Source organism: Hylobates moloch, unplaced genomic scaffold (assembly GCF_009828535.3).
Source record: "Hylobates moloch isolate HMO894 unplaced genomic scaffold, HMol_V3 SCAFFOLD_1, whole genome shotgun sequence".
NCBI lineage: Eukaryota > Metazoa > Chordata > Mammalia > Primates > Hylobatidae > Hylobates > Hylobates moloch.
In genome coordinates, this window is record NW_026652276.1 from 82,478,041 (window position 1) to 82,500,806 (window position 22,766).

The 22,766-nt window shown below is 39.2% G+C and overlaps 1 protein-coding gene across 1 annotated transcript in view; it reads left to right on the forward strand.

The window, feature by feature from the left end:
- Nucleotides 1-22,487, forward strand: part of ITGB6 (integrin subunit beta 6) — a 93,346-nt gene extending 70,859 nt beyond the window's left edge. Inside the window, exons 11-15 of the mRNA XM_032755584.2 lie at nt 3,166-3,388; nt 5,880-5,977; nt 10,882-11,001; nt 16,394-16,560; nt 22,389-22,487. Coding sequence (XP_032611475.1) covers nt 3,166-3,388; nt 5,880-5,977; nt 10,882-11,001; nt 16,394-16,560; nt 22,389-22,487 — 707 coding nt within the window. The remainder of the gene's footprint in view (nt 1-3,165; nt 3,389-5,879; nt 5,978-10,881; nt 11,002-16,393; nt 16,561-22,388) is intronic.
- Nucleotides 22,488-22,766: the final 279 nt, after the last annotated feature.

Genomic DNA, 22,766 nt, shown 5'->3' on the forward strand with positions numbered 1-22,766 from the left:
ATAGAAAAGTAAGCCACTGACTAGACCAAAGTTTACAAGAGAAAGTCCGGAATTCTTCCTCTACAGTGAACTTGGCAGAGTCTCCTACAAGTAGAATCCTGTTTCACTTGTGATTTTTTTTCTACATCTACTTTGTCTTCAGTAAAAGTATAGGAATTTTAATACTGACAGATAATTTTGTTTACAAATTCTTCCTACTGGATAGTTTTTAGAAATAATACCAGTAACTAACACTTGTATAGTGCTTATTTATGAGCCAGGTACCGTTCTAAACACTGTTATACTGTCTTAGGTAATCCTAAATTTTGCTGGAAGAGCAAAACTTGTGAGGCAAAATGCCTAATGCACATTTTTTTTTCTTTTTTTTTTTTGAAGAAAAGTATCAGTTACGAGAGTTTGCAAATAAATGTTATTTGTCTGAAACATCCAACACCTATGTTAGTGTCTTGTGTATGGCAGGCACCCAGAGTAATATTATGGAAATAACACACAAGCCCATTATTTTAAACACTTTTAAAATCATTTTTGAAGTATTTCATACATCATTAAGTGGCCATATCAAAAGGGACTCTTTAGGATTAGATGGGCTACTTGTCTACAGCAAAAGTGTCCAGGTGCCTCCCTCTTTAACAGTCTCTGCCCCAGGCCTCTGCAACATCATTTCTGTTCCCCTCCTACCTCTCAGTCTCTTCTGTAAGGATACTTTTTTCTGATCACATTTTAAGTCCTGAAGCTCTCCAGAGATTTTCTCACTCTACCTGCTTGCTCTAGATGACCTGATCCACAACAGCTTCAACTACCACCTTTCCCTAATGGATCCCAAACCCCAAACTTCAGGCCCATATATATATATATTCAACCTCCTACTGGGATGTCCCACAGGCCCCTTGAGCTTCTCAGGGCCAAAAGTGAACTCATCATCTTCCCCACCCAAAGCTGTTTCTCCTCCTCTGTTTCAATAATCAGGTTCTACTCTGTGCCAGGCATTGGTCATACAGCAATGACCATGAACTAGCTTCCATTCCAGTTCAGTGAAAAGCCACATCATCCATCTAGCTGCTCAGTCTAGTCACCTGGGGAGAATTCCACCCCTCTGTCTCTTCCCTCAACCCTCTGCCTAGCACCAGTCGCACCCACACCCTGAGCATTCCATGCCCGAATATATTTTCTTTCCTCGCTGCTCCCATGGGCACTGCCTTGGTTCATGGTCTCATATCTTCTTGCCTCTACTCTTGATTTTTCTCTCTGTAGCTTGACCCTGTCTACTGACGCTAAAAAATGTCTAGACAAAACTTTCAGGATAGAAGCTCTTCCTTTAGCCAGTAAGGCTTTTCATGGTCTGATTTCTGACTTTTTGTTATCCTTTCTATTTCCCCACCTGCCACATTCCATATGCAACTTTGGCTCTATCCATAGGAAAGTTCTATGGGTATTAAGCAGGTCACATGATTCCACATGCATTCATGAAATGCATAGAACCTTTTTTTTTGTATTGTCTACCCGTGTCTTTCAAATTTAGCTCAAACATTACTTCCTTTGGAAACCCTCAAATCTCCAGTTTAATTTGGAAACTATTCCCCTATATATATTTATTAGTAGTAGTATTCATTAGCCTGCCTCCTACACTAAATTATAAGTTCAATGACCTTGTCTTGTTTAATTTTATATCCTCATACCTAATGCAATCTTTGGCACATAGTATATGCTCAATTAAAGTGTGTTAAGTAGTGAATTTTTTGAGCACTCAGTGTGTGCCTATGGGACATCTAACTGGTGAACGCAAAATTAGGAGATATATACATTATCTCATCCAGTCACAAGCATTGGAAGCAGACTTTATTCCCTCTGTTTTATAGATGAGGCTCTCATGATCTCACAGCTTGAGTGATATAGAGGGGTGGGCTTTAATCCAGGTCTGTCTTGCACCATTATCCTATGGCATCTTAACTAAAAGCAAAAAATAAAAATAACTAAATAAATCAATATGCATAGAGACACACATTCACATCAAATATCCTTTACATGCTTTCTGGATTATCTCATTTGGTCTGATTACAAATTCTATTTCATACAATATGTGGATGAAAAGAGCCAAACTCTGTAAAATATTCGAAGAGATTTATTCTGAGCCAAATACGAGTGACCGTGGCCCATGACACAGCCCCAGGAGATCCTGAGAACCTGTGCTTAATGCAGTCAGAGCACAGCTTGGCTTTATGCATTTTAGGGAGACATAAGACATCAATCAATACATGTAAGATGTACATTGGTTCTGTTCAGAAAGGTGTGGCAACTTAAAGGGGACTGGCAGGACTTTCAGGTCATAGTGGTTGGTGATTGGTTGAGATTTATCTAAAGACCTGAAATCAATAGAAGGGAGTACCTGCATTAAGATAAGGGGTTGTGGAGAACAGGGTTCTTATTATGCAGATGAAGCGTCCAGGTAGCAGGCTTCAGAGAGAACAGATTGCAAATGTTTCCTAGAAGACTTAAAAAAGGTTCCAGATTCTTAGTTAATTCTCTCTTGGATCAGGAAGAAGATCTGGAAAGAAAAGGGGATTCTCTGCAGAATGTAGATATTCCCCACAAGAGACAGCTTGGTCAAGCCATTTCAAAATATATCAAAGAAATATATTTTGGGGTAAAATACTTTGATTACTTTCAGGACCTGCTATCTATCACGTTGGTATCTTATTGCTACAAAGAGTCTGCTTTGTCAGTCTTAAGGTTTCTGTTTTTTTATTAATGTTGGTCAGCTGTGCCTGAATTCCAAAGGGAGGAGGGTATAATAAGGCATGTCGGACCACCCACTCTCATCACGGCCTGGACTAGTGTTTCAGGTTTAGTTTAGAATGCCCTTGGCCAAGAGGAGGGGTCCATTCAGTTGGCTGAGAGGCTTATATTTTTATTTATGGTTTACAAACATAAAGTAAGCAAGTGGATCTTCAGTTAGGAGACCAGATCTAAGTATGCACAATTAGCAAGACACATTTGATACAATATATCTACACTCATACTGCACCCCTCACACACACACTTGTTTTCTCATTTTTTTCTTGTCTTTTGATGACGGTGCTTAAAGACAAAGAGAAAAGATGCCCCTCACTCCCTCAAATCTGCAAGTGTTTGGGGGCTGTGAGAAGCATAGAGCATTTTGTTTTACAGGTAATGGCGACTGTGACTGTGGTGAATGTGTGTGCAGGAACGGCTGGACTGGCGAGTACTGCAACTGCACCACCAGCACGGACTCCTGCGTCTCTGAAGACGGAGTGCTCTGCAGCGGGCGCGGGGACTGTGTTTGTGGCAAGTGTGTTTGCACAAACCCCGGAGCCTCAGGACCAACCTGTGAACGATGTCCTACCTGTGGTGACCCCTGTAACTCTAAACGGTAATGTCTCTGCTTTTCTCCATTCCTTATGTGGATAGGTTTATAGTGATCAAACTTACAATGGCATTTTGTAAACTCAGACCTCAGATTGTATTTGCTGGTTTGGTCTCCAAACATCCATCAAAACACACACAAACCCACAGGGCCTCTGTGATCTTCAGCCTGGAATATCAATCTCTCGCTTACCTCTTTCTTAGTCCTGATTATCCAGAATCACAATGTCACATTTCTGCTAGAGACTAGCGTGGGGAAGTAGAGCTGATGTCCCACACTGATAACATCAGATCGCCTCTCCATTACAATACCAGCCACATAGAAGGAATGCCCTGGAGGTAGACGGATGACAGCCACATGCAGTCAGTAGCTTTTCAGGGGAAACAGACAAGCTTCTTTCTTATCTAGAAGTTTATAGCCTGACCTTACTGATTTATTCCTATCTATAGACTCACAGAGGCAAAGAGGCAGAAAGACGATCTTAGCTTTCAATTCTCTCCTGCTTCTTTACCACCCATGCTCTTTGGCACCTTTCTTTGGTTGCCATTATACACAGCTATTGTGTATTGTGTTTTCTTTATCTCATATGCACAATAACAGCAATAAAACCTCACAATTTCTTAATGAAATTGGGGCCACATTTGTAGGTCAAGTGAAGCGAGCCTCCAAAGTGGCTGTTATGATATTGCAGTGGATAATGTATTATGCAGCAAATATGCTTCAGCATTTCAGATTTTCATGAACTCTGATGCCCAAAATGGTGACATTTGCATTTCTGACATAAACAGAGTGAGAAAAGCAATTTTTCAGTCAGTGGTCACTCACCATTCAGGTGTCAAAACTTCTCTGCCACTGTCACTGGCAAACTAAGACAAGACGCATGCCACGAGAAGCATGAGGACATGATTAGGATGATTTGAATAGCATCTAATGTAAAATGTCCCTTCAAGATGTTTCTTCTATTACTTTTCTGTTTTATCTTCTCTATAAACATTATTCAATCTTAAATCTGAATTACAAGATAGGAAATTAACAATCAAAGCCATTTGAATTTGGGGAATCAGGTAGTGACCTCCTTGGGATTTATGTTAGTTTTGAGATGAGTCCATTTTTCCATTTATTCATGCATGTATTCATTTATCAATGAGGTATTAAGTGCCTACTATATGCCAAGAATCATGTTATGCCATGGGCAATGCACTGATGACTGAAACATCTACAGCCTCTGCCTTCACAGGTGCTGGGAGTCTAGTGGGAAAGATAGACATCTTTTAAAGTGATTGCAATGCTGTCTGGGCTGACAGTTTTAATAGGGGAAATAGAGAGTGCTATGGAACTCTACAGCAGGGCATAAGGCTGCCAGACTAGCTAGTGCAGCCATCAGTGAGATGCATAAAGACAAAGAGATATTAAGAGCTTCCACAATCACCAGACCCCTTCAAAGCCACTCCAAATAAATATACAATCTAGATAAATGCAATTTATTTGCAATACCAAGGCAACTTCACAGTAAAACCTTCCCCACTGCCTGATAGGTTGCCTTACCTATGGAAAAATCCTGAGGCTTCCACTGCAAAGTAACTGATTGGTCTAAGGTTTAGTGAAGGTTTGCCTAAGGAAGTGCAGTTTCAGCTGAGATTTGCTGAGTTATAGGTGAGGGTGGGGTGTTTCAAGCACTTAGCAGAGCATACATTTCCATGGCCAGAGAAGATGGAGACAGCATGTGTGTCCACAGTAAGAAAACTTTTGCTGTTTTTGAATTACAACAAGCACAATCTATTTGTAAAGTGATTTTCAGCACAAGATTAATTCAGGGTCTAAATTTTACTTTGCCTTATAGATGTCTTTAGAGTAGCTTAATTCTTGGACGATGTTCTTGGAAATGTACTTTTCTATAAATAGTGATCTTTTATTTAAAAGCCTGTATTAATGAGGATCCAGGCTCTAATCCACAGCTTTTGAGATCCAGGCTCTAATCCACACCTTCATTAAGACTTAGACTTATTCAAAAGAGTTACAGAAAAGTGAATTGTGAAAATAATCATATAAGACATATACAAAGTCCACTAATCATTCTTGGAATTCTGGTTAAGGTATAGACCATTTCTGTTAAGAAATTCAAAACTTCTCCTAATCTCTAATCATATTTTAGGAACATATGCTCTCTGTAGGAAAAAGTAAAATGAAAACAGCTAAATCAATTTATTTTCTTTGATTGTTTGTTTACTTAACCAATCAGAAGCAACCATTACAGGTAAATGAAAATAGTAGCTATTATCAAGACTGGCTCAGGGAACGTTGATTACTGAGTGGAACTCAGAATAATTCAGTGTTCACTTGGACATTACCCAACTATCTTTTTGAAAGTAACAAAAGATAATGACATCTATGAGATACTCCTATAGCACAAACTGCAACAACAGCGTAAAGCAATATTCAAGCTGCAAATCTATTTTCCATCAGCATGAAGTGATACACTGTTGAATACTGTCCACAGGAGCTGCATTGAGTGCCACCTGTCAGCAGCTGGCCAAGCCCGAGAAGAATGTGTGGACAAGTGCAAACTAGCTGGTGCGACCATCAGTGAAGAAGAAGGTTCTGCTTGTCTTAAATTGTTTTTTATTTTATTATGTAGTTCTTGAGAGGTGTTGTTCTTGACCCTCTGTGAATCGAGGGCTATTTAGTAGCTTGACCTTATTTGTACCAGGGCATTAGCTCACTCACATTCATTTTTTAAGAGTAAATGCATCCTGTAAGACTAGAAACTTGATGGCTAAGGACACAAGCATTTCAAAGTCGTAGCTATTCTATTTGACTTCAGCTCTGTTGCCAAGTTCACCTCTGCTTAACAAATTCAACTGTAGAGAATTCCAGAATGCTATATTTTTCAAACTAGAAAGGGAGAAAAATTGAAGAAATGGCTAAATGTTAGCCCCCATACCTGAATTCACCCTTTATCGTCCAATTGCTTTATTTCGAGGTAAGATAAAACCAACTGTAAAACAGTGTTCCAGATGGTGGCTCCCAGATACTGGGTGGTTTCTGGTTAGTGGCCATTTTTCCTCCCCTCCATATACTTTTATTCCCAACCTTCCAAGCATGGGCATTACAATAACCATCCTCAATTCCCTGTTGCCTCACCCTCAAAATACAAGAAAGACCTATTCTCTTTAACGGCTAAGCAAACTTCTCTTGCTTTCATCTGTCATTTTAAATTTAATTACTTAAAATCAGAATCTAGTGGCAAAGTTTCACCTCAAATATTTAAATAGCTTGTTTTTTAACTGGCAATACCTTTTAAACAATAATTTGTGGACTTTAAAACAAAGATGATGACTGACTCTTCCAACAGAGACAACCTGGGAGAATTTAATTTTGTATCATCCTGAACTCACTGCATTATCATGTGGCTCAGGGTAGAATTGCTACTCTGCACACATTAGAGATGTGGCCAAGATGTAGCTCAGGTGAAGTGAAATAATCAAGCCAATAATGTATGACCCTCCAGGATGTGTCTCTTGAATAGATGGAATTAGAATACGGAAATTAATCCATTTCCAGCATGGATTGAGTTAATGAACTTTATATTGTTTTGAAGATTACTTACATTGTCTGAAAATTGAGAGTTCTGACTATGCACAATTGGATTACCCTATATGGAGGGTCATGACATGTGCTCATAAAACCCCTCACCAATGCTTTTCTTGTGACCAAAGATAAACATGCCAAATAGCAGTAAATTGGACAAGATGGTGTATGCCTTACATTACTACCAAAGGCGAGATACATGAAAGCACTGAGCAGGCAGCCTCTGTGGACTTCCCACGTTAGTACCTGGTGCAAAGTCCTAGCATCACCTTCTGGGCTCATTTCACAGCAAGCACTGGGGATATTTACCAAGTGTTTCTGAGAAACGTGTAAAAATTGCAGAAAATGCTCTGCAAATTGTTAAGCCTCAATTCACTAGCAACATGGGAAATCTAATGTGTTGAGGAAAAAAAGGAGTAAACCTTACATACATGTAAATCATAATGGCATGAACAAGGTACTTACTATATTTAAGTACACAGGTTTTTTTGAGTAGATTATCATAAATGCTGAGATTGGAGAGGAAGACTAGGGCTCCAGTGGCATTTAAAATATTTACATTACTCTTTTTGTGCATTTGACTAAATTATTTCAAAATAGGGAGATACAATTGTTTGTAACTCAGCAATTGAAAATAAAAATTGGATTATTAATACCATTTAAAGCACTAATCTGGATGAATTTGAGAGAAAAAATGTTTTTAATTCAGACTGTGTTTAAAAGCCACTTTTCCATTGAGCCTTTTTATAAGCTTTATTTCAAGTTACTTATCCAGTTATGTTACTGATCATACTACCTTGAAATGATCGCATCATATTTGTCTTTTAACAACCTACCCTTCCCCCAACGAGGGGAATTTCTTTTTACTCCTGGGGAGTACTTCATTTTACTGAGAGTCTTTTTTTTTTTTTTTTTTTTTTTTTTTTGAGACAAGGCCTTTCTCTCTCCGGCTGGAGCGTAGTGGCATGATCAAAGCTCACTGCATTCTAGACCTTCCAGGCTCAGCCTCACGAGTACCTGGGACTACAGGCGCATGCCACCATACACAGTGTAATTTTCTGTAGCTTTTGTAGAAATGGGGTTTTGCCATGTTGGCCAGGCTGGCCTCGAACTCCTGAGCTCAAGGCATCTGCCCGCCTCAGCCTCCCAAAGTGCTGGGATTACAGGCATGCACCACAGTGCCCAGCTTGAGAGTCATATTTTTATTTACCCTAACATACATGTACTCAGAGAATTGTTTCTCAAAGTATATTCCATGCAACCCTAGATATGAAAGCATTACATAGAAAAAGGCGCCCCTGGTAATATAAATCTTAGAAATAGGAAACTAGGTTCCTTGTTTTCTTTGCAGGACTTCTGAGAGTTATTATGCATTTAATTTAAATGTGCATTGTGAATCATCAGGAATGGCAAGGGGAGGAACTGGAATAAATAAAGGATTCCCAAACTTACCTGACCATAAACTCCTTACTTTTTCCTGGGGAAACATTGTTGTTGTTGTTTGTTTGTTTTCATTTTTGTTTTTTTGAAAACTGCTAACTAATCCTAGAGCTGAGGTCTTAAACATATGGCCATCTTGACTCAGTGGTGTAGATGCTTTGTATTTTTCACACCCTCCCCGGACCTTCCCAGGCCCACCTCCTCACCCCTCTTTTCACATTTCTTCCTTCTCTGAGTATGGTTCCATGGACTGCCTGGTATCTTATTTTCATTGTATTATTCTAGAGCAGCACTGTAGACATTCACAAAGGAAGGGAAAAAAGAGAGGTCCATTTTCTATGAACAACAAAAGAAATTATGCAGCGAATTATGCAAATCTGTCATTGCACATTTGATAATACTATTTCAATACTGAAACACTATGGAACAGGCTACATCTAGAGCCGTAACAGTCCTGAAAAGGAATGGTGAAGTAATTAAAGCAACGTGGGAGTTGTGACTCAAAGATCATATTCTGCCGTTCCATTAACACTTAAATAACCCTGACCAGGTCAAGTAAGCCTCTCTAGGCTTCAGTGCAGCTATTTGAAAGAAAATTTTTAAAAACATGGTTAAGATTACTGAAAGGAGTATGATAAGCCGTTCACATATTTCCTACCTCAGAATAAAATGTTTCATTAAATATGTTCAAGGTGAGCAGAGTGAGCCTGCGGTGTTCCTGTAGAGAGGGGGAAAGAAGCAAGAAAACACTCCAATAAGAAAACGCATAGTCCCCAAGACTTCATGAACCCTAGTTAATTGGAGGGGCAAGGTAACAGGAGATGTGGTAAAGGCCAAATAAAATGGCCAACATATGAATTATATATGCAGTACCATTTGCAATCAAACATATGAAATAACACACATCTCACCAAATCTCTTTATCAGAATCTCCTATTTAAAAATACTTATTAAACAACTCACTAAGTGTACAAGCTCCTGTGCACACAACCAACCTCTCAAATCAGAATACCCAAGGGTGGGTCCCCAGAATCTACATTTTCAAAACTCCCAGGTGACTTAGATGACCATAAGCATTTGGCAATGACTAGACTAGGATGATTTGTAATTAGATTTATTAATATTCCCATGTAATAGATGTTTCTAATGAGTTCAAAAACAGTTTGTACACTTAAATCTATCATCCGAAATTTTATTTACAGTGCTCAATGTCTTGCTGGTTCCTGTTTTCTTAGCTAATACAAAGCATACTTCTCACAGACACTGTTGGGTTTTTCATCTCAAACAAAATGTAAAGACAGCAAACAGAAACTTAATATTTCTATCTATGGCTATGGCATTTTTGTACCAAAAACAGACTATTATTTAATTTTAGTTAGAATCAGAAAACACATTAGATTCTGCTTTATTAAGGTTTTTATTTTTAAGCTAATGAGAGAGGTTATAAGTCTAGTAAGAGTATGTCCAAGATTATCAGGGGCAGCCCCAGTTTTAACGTTCTGATCCATTGTAGCATAACACACTAACTTCGGACCTATGTCCTAAAAGTTTAGATTAAGAGCAAAAGGTTTTCTACTTACAGGTTTCTGAAAAACAGTGTTTGTAACCATCATTGAAAAGTCTCCAACTTAAAAGATAGGAGAACAGTTAAGCAAATTTGTTTGTTTTTCTTAACTAGGAGAATGCCACAAAATTTTGGCATACATCCTGGACTACTAAAATTTCTGGTAGATAGTACTGGCATCTCAGATTGGCCATTTTACTTTACTTTTAATTTGTGTCATGACATTCATTTTCTGCCTCTTGAATGAGCTCAATAAGGAAAAATTTCCACTTGGAAAAGATTTAAGGAAAACTGGATTTTTTTTTTTTTTTTCAAATTAAGAAAGGAGCTCTGCTGAATAATAGACAAACTGTCACTGTGGATTCATTTACCTTTATCCTGCTGGTCCCTGAGCTACACAACACTTCAGTCTCAGTTTCCCGATATTAATTTATGTTACTGTTTCCACAACAGATGGCCAGCAATCTTGACTATGCCATTGTAAGAAAGGCCCCTTTAAAAGTATCAGTATCAGTGTGAACTGTGCAGAAATGTAATCTAGACATCCTTCATGCTCTCAGCAAAGAAGAACCTATAGCCCCTCATTACCATAATCAGGGCCATTCTATTCCCAAGGGCTGTGGGTACCTGCCTTGAAGTACGTTCAGCCTGTTGCAATCCTGCCCGTATCCGTTTGATAGGTACATTTGATGGTCAGTCCTGATTGATCACATCTGGAACTGTTCTTCTGGAACATGAGTGAAAACTAAAACCTCACTTCACGAGAAAAAAAAAACCTATGCCTTTCCTATTCTCATTCTGCCATATTGAAAACTCTAATTTACATATTAAAACTCAATACTACTTTGTTTTAAAAATAATCTCTTGGAATCTTGTTTAACCTAATGAATGACTCCTTTATCTGCAGATTTCTCAAAGGATGGTTCTGTTTCCTGCTCTCTGCAAGGAGAAAATGAATGTCTTATTACATTCCTAATAACTACAGATAATGAGGGGAAAACCATCATTCATAGCATCAATGAAAAAGGTGGGTGTGTTGCCTTCCATTGCCGATGGCAAATGATACTACACAGAAGAAGAGAAAGCAACCAGAAAATCGCTCTGGGTAGCATGCCAGGAAAGACATTTCCAAAATTTTGATGAAGTTTCTTAAAGTTTCCCAAGGATTGAAGATGCCAGTTAGAAGGTTCGGTATGTTGCAGTGTCTCTTATTAAGACCAGATAAGGGTCGGGCACGGTGGCTCACACCTGTAATCCCAGCACTTTGGGAGGCCGAGGCAGGCGGGTCACTTGAGGTCAGGAGTTGGAGACCACCCTGGCCAACATGGTGAAACCCTCTCTCTACTAAAAATGCAAAAATTAGCTGGGTGTGGTGGCCTGCACCTATAATCCCAGCTACTTGGAAGGCTGAGGCAGGAGAATTGCTTGAGCCCAGGAGGTGTAGGTTGCGTTGAGCCGAGATCGCGCCACTGCACAGAGTGAGACTCTGCCAACAAACAAACAAACAAACAAAAACAAAAAACAAACCAGCTAAGATGACTTGTAGTTGCAGCAGTCATCATCTTCCTGAAAGCTGACTGATGAATTATAGAAAGGTAAGTGGATTAAATGAAATGTAAGCAAAAGGTGTATCTTTAGGAAAGGGTAACAGAGAAGAGTGTGTCCATTTTTTTTAAGAAGAGTGTGAACCAGGCAAACCTCGGTTCAAATCCTTCTCCATTATTTAATAGCTGAGTGACGACTTGAGTCTCTGAGTCTCTATTTCCTCATCTGTAAAATGGTACACATAATAGTACTTTTTTCTAAGTGTTGACTCAAGGATTAAGTGGAATAATGCACATAAAATAGTGGCAATACCTAACTCACGGTAACGGGTCATTAAATGATAATGCTGAATCAGAAAAGACATTAAGCAGCAAGTGAGGAAGGATGTCATCTAAAAGGATGTCAAGGGGTCCGTTGCTCCTGTGGATTTTCATCCACACCAACTCATAGAGTCAGTTTGGGACTTGGGAAAACCTTAAACACTTTGCATTCAGTGAAGGGGAGGGAGAAGTTTATATTTAGTAGAGAAGAAAGTAGGTGAGAAGGTATTAATACTTTGATTGAGAGGGATTCAAATGTTACTGGGTATCAGACTCCCTTGGGGAACTTTTTAAAAATGCCTGTATCCTGAGTCAACACCATCTGATGTGTGGCCCAGGGCTCTGCATTTTAACAACTACCCTGGCAAGCCTGATACAAATGGTCCCAAGATCTTCCTGTGAGCAACAGCCCTAACAACACGGACTGCATTCTCATTTACTCACAGGTGCCTCATATTTTCTGTCTTTAATTAGTGATGTGTTCCTCCCTAAACCATTCCTGCAGATATGACAGCTACATTAAATCAGACCTTGTTTGCAACCTCCTCCTCCCATCAAAAGCTTGAAGCCTAAGTTCTGACCCAGACAACAGCAACAAGGCCAGGCCATAAGGCAGATAGATATGTTTTGTTGTACGTGCGTGCTTATCGATGTGCTGATAAAATATTAAGTCCTGAACTTGAAACCAAAAGTATCAAATTGGCATCACTTAAGAACATAAAAACCACAGCAATGTCAAAAGAACCAAAAAGTAGGTTCAAGACCATTATATCCCAATCAAGAAAACATGATCAGAAAAATGTCACATTGCAGTTGCTGAGGGCAAGGGAGAGATAGAGGTTGGCACAATCCAAGGAATCTGAAGATGATTGTGAACTTGGCCTTGAAGCTCAGGTATGCCAAGTGCCCCTGGAGACTTGCTCTGGAAAAATCTCATGTAAATCAACTCCTTTGAAATGCATACATAAAATGAGTCTTGTGGCCATTCATTAGGGAAACATAAGGAGAATCCTGCCATACAAGGAGAAATTACTTTATAATACCAAAAAAGCCTGCCTGCTCATTATCTGTCTTACAAAATAAAATTATCCAACTACACTCCCAACCCTCTGTGACTGTGGCAGTGACTTTAGCAAGTTATCTTGAAATCAAAGCCATCCCTTATAGTATTGATTCTACAGAAAAAAACGAGTTTCAAACAACAAAAACAAATTTCCAGAATAAGTCCTGCTTTTAATTCAGAGACTTTTGTATCTAGTTGGTGATTTTTTTTTTTTCGGTGAAACATGCCTTGAGCTAAATGCCTCCTTATTTACTGAGCTGTTGTCTGTTCTTTTATTCTTCCACACAATACGAGTGGCACCGCAACATGCCATTCTGCAGAGCACGCACAGATGCCCTGATGCTTTTTATTATGGCGTGTTATTATCCCCATACTTTTGTAGTAGGGAAAAGTGAAGGGAAAAATTACCTCCCTGAGGCTTAACAAGAGTCACCTGACAGCTTCCAGGCTCCTTCTTCCTCAACAAATATCTGCATGGTTGGGTAGGCCTGGCGCTTCCAGGGGCCAGCAGAGCAGAACCTGTCCCCAGAAGTCCATAGTCCCTCCTGTCTCCCGTCTCACAGCTTTCAGACTAGAAAATCCCAGGGTGGCCTGGTGGAGGCTTGGGTAGAAGAGGCAAACTGAGAAGTGAGAAAGGGGCTGATCCCCAGGGTCTTCTAAGCAAATTGAAAAAAAGAACTGAGTGAAGGGTCGCCACCAGGGTGCTTGTGGACACAGGTGGCTTCTTTCATCTTCTTTCTTTCCCCCACCATCTGGAGGGACTTCCAGAGCATAAGAGCCACAACAGAGTCAAGGAATGATAGGCGGGAAGGCTTCCTGGCTGGAAAGTACCAGCTAGGGTAGATGCTATACCCACAGGTTCCAACTTAGAGGCTCCAGGCCCTTGAGGTGATGAGGATAGAAAAGGGGAAAGAGTGCTGTATTTGCTGTAACAATGGTAATATTAATTATTATAATAGCTCTCATTTTCTGAGCCCTTGCTAATACCATTTGCCAGATGTTGTTCTATATATTTTACATGTATTAATTCGCTTAATATTCTTAACAACCATATAAAACAGGTACCACTATTATTTTCATTTTAAAGGTAAGGAAATTGAGGCATAGAGACATTAAATAATTTGCTAGGTCTGGCAGTAATTACGTGCCAGAGCTAGTGGAGGAGCTCTGGCAGCCTGGCCTGGAGCCCATGCGCTGAACCACTGTGCTCTACTGCCTCCTACTGGCTGTACAATCATCATAACTGTATGAATCACAAAAAGATGTTAGATCAGCATCATCCAACAGAACTGTTAGGCAAACCCTATATGTAATTTAAAATTTTCTAGTAATTACATTAAAAAGTAAAAGAAACAGGTAAAATGAATTTTATTTTCCATGTTATCCAAAATATTGTCATTTCAACATGTAATCAGTATAAAAGCTGAGATATTTTACATTTTTTTCATACCAACTGTTCAAAATCAGTGTGTATTTCACCCTTATGGCATAACCTACTTGGGAAAAGTCACATTTCAAGCACTCAATAGGCACATTGAGCTACCAGATTGTGCAACGCATGTAGCAGAGTTAGATACTCAGGACCTTAGAAGTAGGTGCTGCGCCAACCTGGACTCGATAGGCCACATTGCCCACAGTGATAGAGGCGACCCTCTTCTTCCATGTAGAAATCCATTTTCAGTCTGAGCATCTCAAGAAACATCCAAGTATGAAAAGTGACGATATCTATTGTGTAAGACCTGCTCTGGCACTTGGGCCAACATCTTTAATTGAGAAATGTACAATTCCTGAGGACTTTCAGTTCTTAAAATAATTATCTCCACCAGATCGCACCCATTTCTTCTTTAGTCCCTTCTGGAGAACCCTCCTAATTCATGTCTAGGTGCAGGATTGTAGCAAGCTTCATCTTGCTTTGAGCAGGAACATACTATGCCCCACCCCAGGCATTTCTTAGCCAAAGATGTAGCCAGTATATATTCTCGTGACACAAGCCTGCTGCTTTATTTGCAGGAATGTGCTAACCTATTAGAGGCAGCTGTGGTTCATTTGCTATGCGAGAATATAGTCTTTAGATCTTCATACAGTAATAGCTATGTCATTAGCTCCTTTACTTATTTCTGCATAATCTCTTTACATGGTTTCTTGGCCAAAGAACAAAAGTGTGTGAGGCCAGGCATCATGCTGTTAGTGGGTAATTAGTCCCACTCAGATTCACATCGACTCCAGATCCTTACCTTAAAGACAGCATGACTAGTAATATGTGTATAACTCTCCTTATTAAATATCTAAAAGCAGTAAGGCTTAGGATAAACTAAACATCATTCATTTCCTCCCCAGATCCCATGGATTTTGCCTCATTTCTTGCAGAGGAATGCAGATATCTAACGATAATTTTATGTGGGTTTTTTTTCCATGAAAGTAAGAGGAGAACATAATTATAATGTTTCATTAAGAAATGTATCATCTCCTAGGCATATTGCAAGGACTATTAGTCATTCTGCTGTGAATTAGGAAAGGTACTGTATAATTGCAAAATTACATTAATATCTTCAGTAGAGTCAAAATAACATTTCATAGAATATTCAAGTTGAAAGTACCCTACAGAACATCTAATTTCCCAGACTTGCTTGAAGATAAGAATCTTTTAGAATATTTAATAATACAAAATCGGTGGCTTATCCAAGACCCACTGAATCAGAATATTGGGGAAAGGGTCTAGGAAGCTGTGTTAGTAAGCAAGAACAGTTCAGCTTATTGGTATCATCAGAAAAGTTAAGGGAACACTGAACTTTGTTTTACAGATGAAGGGCCTGGGGCCCAGAGAGGTCAATGGACTGGATCACATTCACATACCTACTGTACATCAGATGGGAATTGACTACCTCTCCTGAATCTAGTCTAGGAACTTCCCCAAAACCAGACTACTGCATTAGGGTTCAACAAAATAGAACTGAAACCCATCATTGTCTTCTGTCTATAAAGAAAGAAGGAAATAGTAATTTTTTCAAGTGATAGGTTTTTATATAACTTTTAATATAGTCTTCTAGACTCTGCATGATTCAAGAAGGTGCATGAATAACTGATGACATGCAGCACACACACACACACACACACACCCCTACTTCATTTCTGCTTTATCATGGACTCGAAAGAGACCATTTTTAGTGATTAAACTAGTCTTTTTCTTAATCCTTTAAATATTCCATGTGCATTAATTATCACTCTTTTGGATTCTCTTTTAGAGTCAACCATCAAGTCTATATCCATTTACTTCGAATAACTAAATTCTTCCTTTATCTTTTGTTCTAATTTGAGGAATGCAGGGCTATTCTTCAACAAGTAACTCGTTTTTAAAATTTAAGCAAGGCAAAAATGCTGTCAATATTTATCCTCTGCTGCAGAAAAAGTAGATGAAAATCCAACAGGAAATGGCTTTCCAATGTCAAAATGTTGATTTTACCACCTTCTTATAATTTTCTTTATTTCTGCAGATTGTCCGAAGCCCCCAAACATTCCCATGATCATGTTAGGGGTTTCCCTGGCTATTCTTCTTATCGGGGTTGTCCTACTGTGCATCTGGAAGCTACTGGTGTCATTTCATGATCGTAAAGAAGTTGCCAGATTTGAAGCAGAACGATCAAAAGCCAAGTGGCAAACGGTATGTGGAAACTTAGGGCTACTCCTTGTCTAGGGGAGAAAGAGGCTGGTGGAAGAGATTGAGGGGCTCAGCTTCCTTCTGCTCTGAGAGTTCAAATGTCACATTTTTTCTCTCCCACTCTCGCCATGACCCCAACAGCTTTGATTTCTGTTCTGCTTCAGGGGCAAAGGTCCAGATGACCCTCATAGCATATATTTGTCTTAGTGCGGTGGGGATTTCCACCACGATGAAGAGTGTCATGAGGCTCCTGAGACAGCTGCTTAGGGACATTGGGGAAGTATATTTTTACCCAGTGCTTTCTCACCACTAGGAGTATCCCTCAGGCTCCATTTGATAAAGCACGGGTGCTGTATCTAAACAGTTCCATAACTTGGTTATGTTATAATGAATGGAATAATGTTCATAAGTAGTATGATAATTCATGCCAATTTCTTTGGAAATACTTGTTTCTGATATAATAGGTTACAAAGCAAATTTGAGATGATTTGTTAAATGCCATGCAGTTATTTTTTCTGAATAACATAAATTTTAAACAGAGACCTGAAAAAAAACCCCAAAATATTAACCTTTAAATACAGAAACTCAATAGAAATAATTTAAGTGCCTTCTCTTCACAAGAGGCAATCAGAAGGCAGGACTATAGTTTTCTGTGTTTCTTTTCCACAGGAGAGATAATTACATTTCTAGAGACCCATAGAAACAATTCCATAGTTTTAATTTCATCTCTCTATCTCTAATGGTGTGTCCAGGTATCTAACAGCAATTATCTTACATTGCTGATTCTAACAACAATGATATCACTGGAGAAAATACAGGCAGACACAATGCTCCTTTGGATTTGTCTGCCCAAATAATTCGATGTTAACAATTTTTATAGCAATGCCTTCAATTCCTAAAGCAAATGGAATTTTCCATTTTTGATAAATTTATCTTGATAAGGGATGTTTCTGTTGTATGCGGTTATTCTAAATTAATGATAATATATGGTACAGGACAAAGAACACTGAAAATTTTTATCTACTTTATCTTCCCATTAAAAATGCATTTAGATACAACAGCCAAATGCAATGTATGGATCTTGTTTGGATCATGATTTGAACAGTCCACCTGTAAAAATACATTTTTGAAACAACTGGAAAAAGGCTGGGCATGGTGGCTCACACCTGTAATCTTAGAACTTTGGGAGGCCAAGACAGGAGGATTGGATGAGCTCAGGAGTTCGAGTTGGGCAACATGGCAAAACCCCATCCCTACAAAAAGAAATACAAAAATTAGCCAGGCATGGTGGTTCACACCTGTAGTCCCAGCTACTTGGGAGGCTAAGGCAGGAGGATCACTTGAGCCAGGAGGTCAAGGCTGCAGTGAGCCATGATCATGCCATTGCATTCCAGCCTAAGTGACAGAGTGAGCCCCAGTCTCCAAAATAAATAATAAATAAATAAATACATAAAAAGACTGAAAAAAGATTAATACATGCTGGGTATTAGAATGATAGCAAATAAGTATGGTTAATTTGATTAGGTATGATAATGCCATGGTGACATTGCTAGAAAATATCCATATTTTTTAGAGATGCATACTGAAGGAGTGAAAGGAAATGAAAGCTGGGGTTCGCTTTGAAATAATTCAACCAAGAGAGTGGGATGGAGGGATAGTTGAAGCAGGTGTGGCAGAATTGTGATAACTGTTGAATCTGAGTGATGGGTCTTTGGAGGTTGGTTATATAGCTTTCCTCTTTTTGCGAATGTGTGTATTTTCCATAATTAAGCAAAATTCCTCAGGAGAAGATATAATTTACTCATCCCTAACAATGTAAAAGGTAAACAGATAGGTTAGCTTGGTGACTTAGAACGCAGTACTAATGAGCCCAAAGTTGTAGGACCGTTCACTTCACCTGACCCCTGGCCACAGATGTTATTTTTGACTTTCATCAACTCTCCAACAAACGCCTTGCCATGGTTAAAAGGGCAACCAGGTAAAAGAATATGGTTAAGTTGCCACAAAGGACAATAGCAGCAAGCCCCATGATATAATCCTGGTATTTCCATTTTGAAGAGCTAAACTGAGGCTCAGAGAAGTTAAGGGACTTCCCTAACTTTTGGTGCATGGTTAAGCTGAAGCCTAATTGTTCATTGTTCTTCTAAGCACAGGCTTCGGTTGACCCTCCTAGAAATAATAAGCAGGTGTTCCACAAACACGCACTTGGGCAATTATGTGATGTATATCTACTAACCAGCACATTTCGATGTTCTCATACAGAGGCATAAATACTGACAAGTGATTAATATCTTTAAAATAACATTTTAATTAACAGTTAATTTCCACAAAAACATGAATTGTTCTCCCTCAGGATGTAGAACATGACTGAAATTCAAATGCTGAATTTTTGCCGTTTCTTCATCTAACATGCGACCGGAACATGCATTAAACAGAAAAAAAAGCATAAATGGAAAATATTATTCCCTTATTAAATTGAGTTTCTTTGAATAACAAATGTTTGATGTTCCTGACTAGATAATGACTGGGTAGTAATTATTCACTTGGATGCAAAAAAGGTTTAACTCAAATAATTCAGTTTAAATTTCACTAACATCCTACTGGAAAAAAATGTCACTCACTGCACACATTTAGGGGTCTTCAATTTAACTGAGTTTTTTCCCTAAAACCTATTTCTTCTTGAAGAAGTGAATTTGACTGGTCTTTGAAACCCAGTGCCCTCCAGGGACGATAGGGACAATAGGACTGCATTGGACTCATAACGTGACAGGGCTTAAGACAGAAAGGTCTTCACTCCTACCTCCTAAAACATTTCAGAGCAGCTGTAAAGAAAGGTTATCTTTTTTATTCTGCTTTAAAAAATAATGCCCACCCCCACATATTCTTTATGAAAACACAAATGAAACATATTTAAATTCATCTTTGATTAGAATTTTTTTTCTAGATGACAAGTCATTAACTTGAGGCAAAAAAATGTTCAGCCTGACATTTCTTGCAGTCATGGATTGATTTTGTACTGTGCTAAGCAAATCAGGTCTGCATTTAGCAGTTGAGCGATCATTAAGGAAGCTGTGGGTCATGACAGAGTTTTCCTATTACCACTTTTTCAATCTTGAAAAATGTGTCATTGCATTTGCAGAATCCGCAGCCTAAATTAGCACTCCCAGACACCTGGGAGAATCAGCCTGGTCACCCCAGATGGTTAGGGGAACACTGACCTTTTCTGAGCAGTGGATTGCACACTCACCTGAAATAGAGCAGGACTCAAGCCTACATTTCTGCTGGAAAGTCTGTGTAGAGAGGTTACAATCAGCAGAGCACTAGAGGAGGCAGTGTGGACATTTCCACACCTCCTCCTGGAACAAAACCCAATGTGAGTGCATTATCCTGACCTCTGATCTTCAGCTGAGGCCAGGAAATACCCTACTACACACAACAGCAATATGTACTTGCTCTTCATCCACTTTTACACTTCCACCTTACCCTCTTACTCTAGTGAAGTCTGCTTTACCCATCACTCCCTATAAGCAATGTCTTGGCCCTGAACCAGTTTTGCAAGGGACTCCCAAAATATTGCAAACCTGAAGGAATGAAGTTGCTTTAAAATACAGAATGAAAACTCTGCCATCAAAATTAAACATTCAACTAAATATCTACTAAGTAACATTGTGTTATCTTGTCAATTGCAATTCAAGTCACCTCCTCTATAATGCATATCAGTTATATTACGTGTGGGATATGGGTGTATTGTAGTTTGTTTGACATGATATAGGGTGCACCTACAAACAAGTACCTGGTCCTACGGAGCTCTAAGCTGGCCCTGCTCAGAGCCTGTGTCCTCTTTCCAAGTGTCTTTTCTGTTCACGAAGGTGGGAGCTTCCTGGAGGAAGTGGGAAATCCCTCCAGGACAGGCTTACCCTGTCATTGCTGGCCCGAACCTCTTACTTTTTTCCATCTTGTTTCTTCAATTGAGTCCCTCATTCTCCTGTAACCAACTAGATTCTAGTCTCAAATTTAATAGAATTCCATGCATGATTTTTGTTTGCAAATGAGGCTCCATCTACATCTAAATTCACATCAGTCTGCCCTTTCCCTTCAAAATCTCAAATTCTTAGGGCAGCAGGACTAGATAAGATCTGGAGGTCCCTCAGAATTAACCAGGCTGCTCTCAGGAATAGAAGCAATATACCAACTTAGCTTTCACCCATCATCCACCACCAGCCAAGGAACCTCTTTTCTGTTTGGCTTTATTATAGAAATAGCATATCTCTTTAAAGGCACATAACAAAGGTAACATGTCACTTAGTCAGAGGTCAGGCCACTGGCTCTGGACAACATAGAAATGGAAGCAGGTGTGATTCCCACTCACAATGAGGGCACTGAGGCCAATGAGTGGGAAAGACCGGGGAGTGTTTCCAGTTTTATTCAATTCTTTTAAGAGCTGAAAGAAATATACTGAGCAAGCAAAGACAATTAAGGTTTTTTTTCAAATCCGTCCCTAGAAATTTCTACCATAGCTATAATTCATGGATTGAGGTGATCAAAGTATAAGATTTTAACTTAGAAGGTCAGAGTCAGTACCTGGATTCCATACATACTCAGTAATGGGCTTAGAAATGTTAAGTGTACCAAAGCCTTGGGGGAAAATATCTTAATAATCCTCTCTAAAACCTAAAAGAAAAGGAAATTCCAAATGTGAAGAAAAGCTATAAATGGGGACTAATGAGAAGAGGCAGCATTTATGGAGCATTTGCTATGTGCTACACACATTGCTAAAATACTTTACCTGGATGAGGTAGGAACAGATAGGGACACCAAGGCTCAGGGTGGCGTCAGTACGGTCATGTGGTGGAGCTGGGTTTGGACCCAGACTGTTGCCATAGCCTGTGTGGTCAACCTTGGAAAGTGGGAGAGAAGAAACTGTACCTTACCCAGACACCTTCCTCTGGCCTGGAACAACTAGAGAGGCTTGATCCTTCTGGACCTTCTGGTCCTTTTGGCTACAGCACCACTGCTATTGGCACCTGGAGGCACATCTATAGCCCAGACAGCACAGCTGGGCTACCCAGGAGTCCCACACCCAACCATCCCACTGCCCCCAAGGCAAAGCCATTTTTCCTGGCCTGCCTTTGGACTGCAACTCTTTCATGACCCCAGGGTCCTCCATACCTGTCTCTTGTGGTTGTCCACAGTGTTTTACATAGTAAGCAAAAGACAGCTGGTGCTTTGGCTACCCACGGCAAGTGTTAGTTGTCCAGAGGATGGTTCCTCACTCCTCCCAAGCAACTACTTTCTCCCACTTCTGAGTTTTGATCTTATCTTAGCATGATTATTTGTGCCCTTCTTTGATGCCTCTCATCAGTAACACATTTGTTAAAGGCAGATACTGTGTCGTTCATTTTTGTATGTTCCTACCAGTTTCACTTTTCCTGTTTTTTACTTTTTTGGCTTTGATTTCACTTTTGGTTCATCTATCACTGTTCATGCCACTCATTCCATACATACTGAGTACCTGCTCTGGGCCAGGGACTCAGTGCTAGGAAAACAGCAGTGAGCACAACAGCTGAAGCCTTGTTTTCTATCCGTAAATTTGTACATTACCAAAAGAGGTAAGATTTTTAGAATATACATATGGGACTTGTTCTGTATGTTTAACAAAATGAAAATGTATAAATTACAAAACACTAAACGTATGAAATACCAAATTAATCAAAATTGTTCTAATGGTTTCCAAGACTGAGCTTGACTCTCCTCTTCCAATTTGCACTATATATTAAAGCAGTATAATAACAAAATGTATGTACTTTCACTTGAATCTTTTTTTTTTTCAGGGAACCAATCCACTCTACAGAGGCTCCACAAGTACTTTTAAAAATGTAACTTATAAACACAGGGAAAAACAAAAGGTAGACCTTTCCACAGATGTCTAGAACTACTTTATGCATGAAAAAAGTCTGTTTCACTGATACGAAATGTTAATGCACTATTTAATTTTTTTCTCTTTGTTGCTTCAAAATGAGGTTGGTTTAAGATAATAACAGGACATTTGCAGATAAGTCATCCTCTACATGAAGGTGAGAGACTCTTGGCAGGTTCAAAATAATCAAGAAGAGAAATATCCTTAGCAAAGAGATGACTTTGGGGATCATTTGAGGAATGCTAACTCTGTTGCATTAATGCTTCAAAAAATCTTCAAAATGATTCATGAG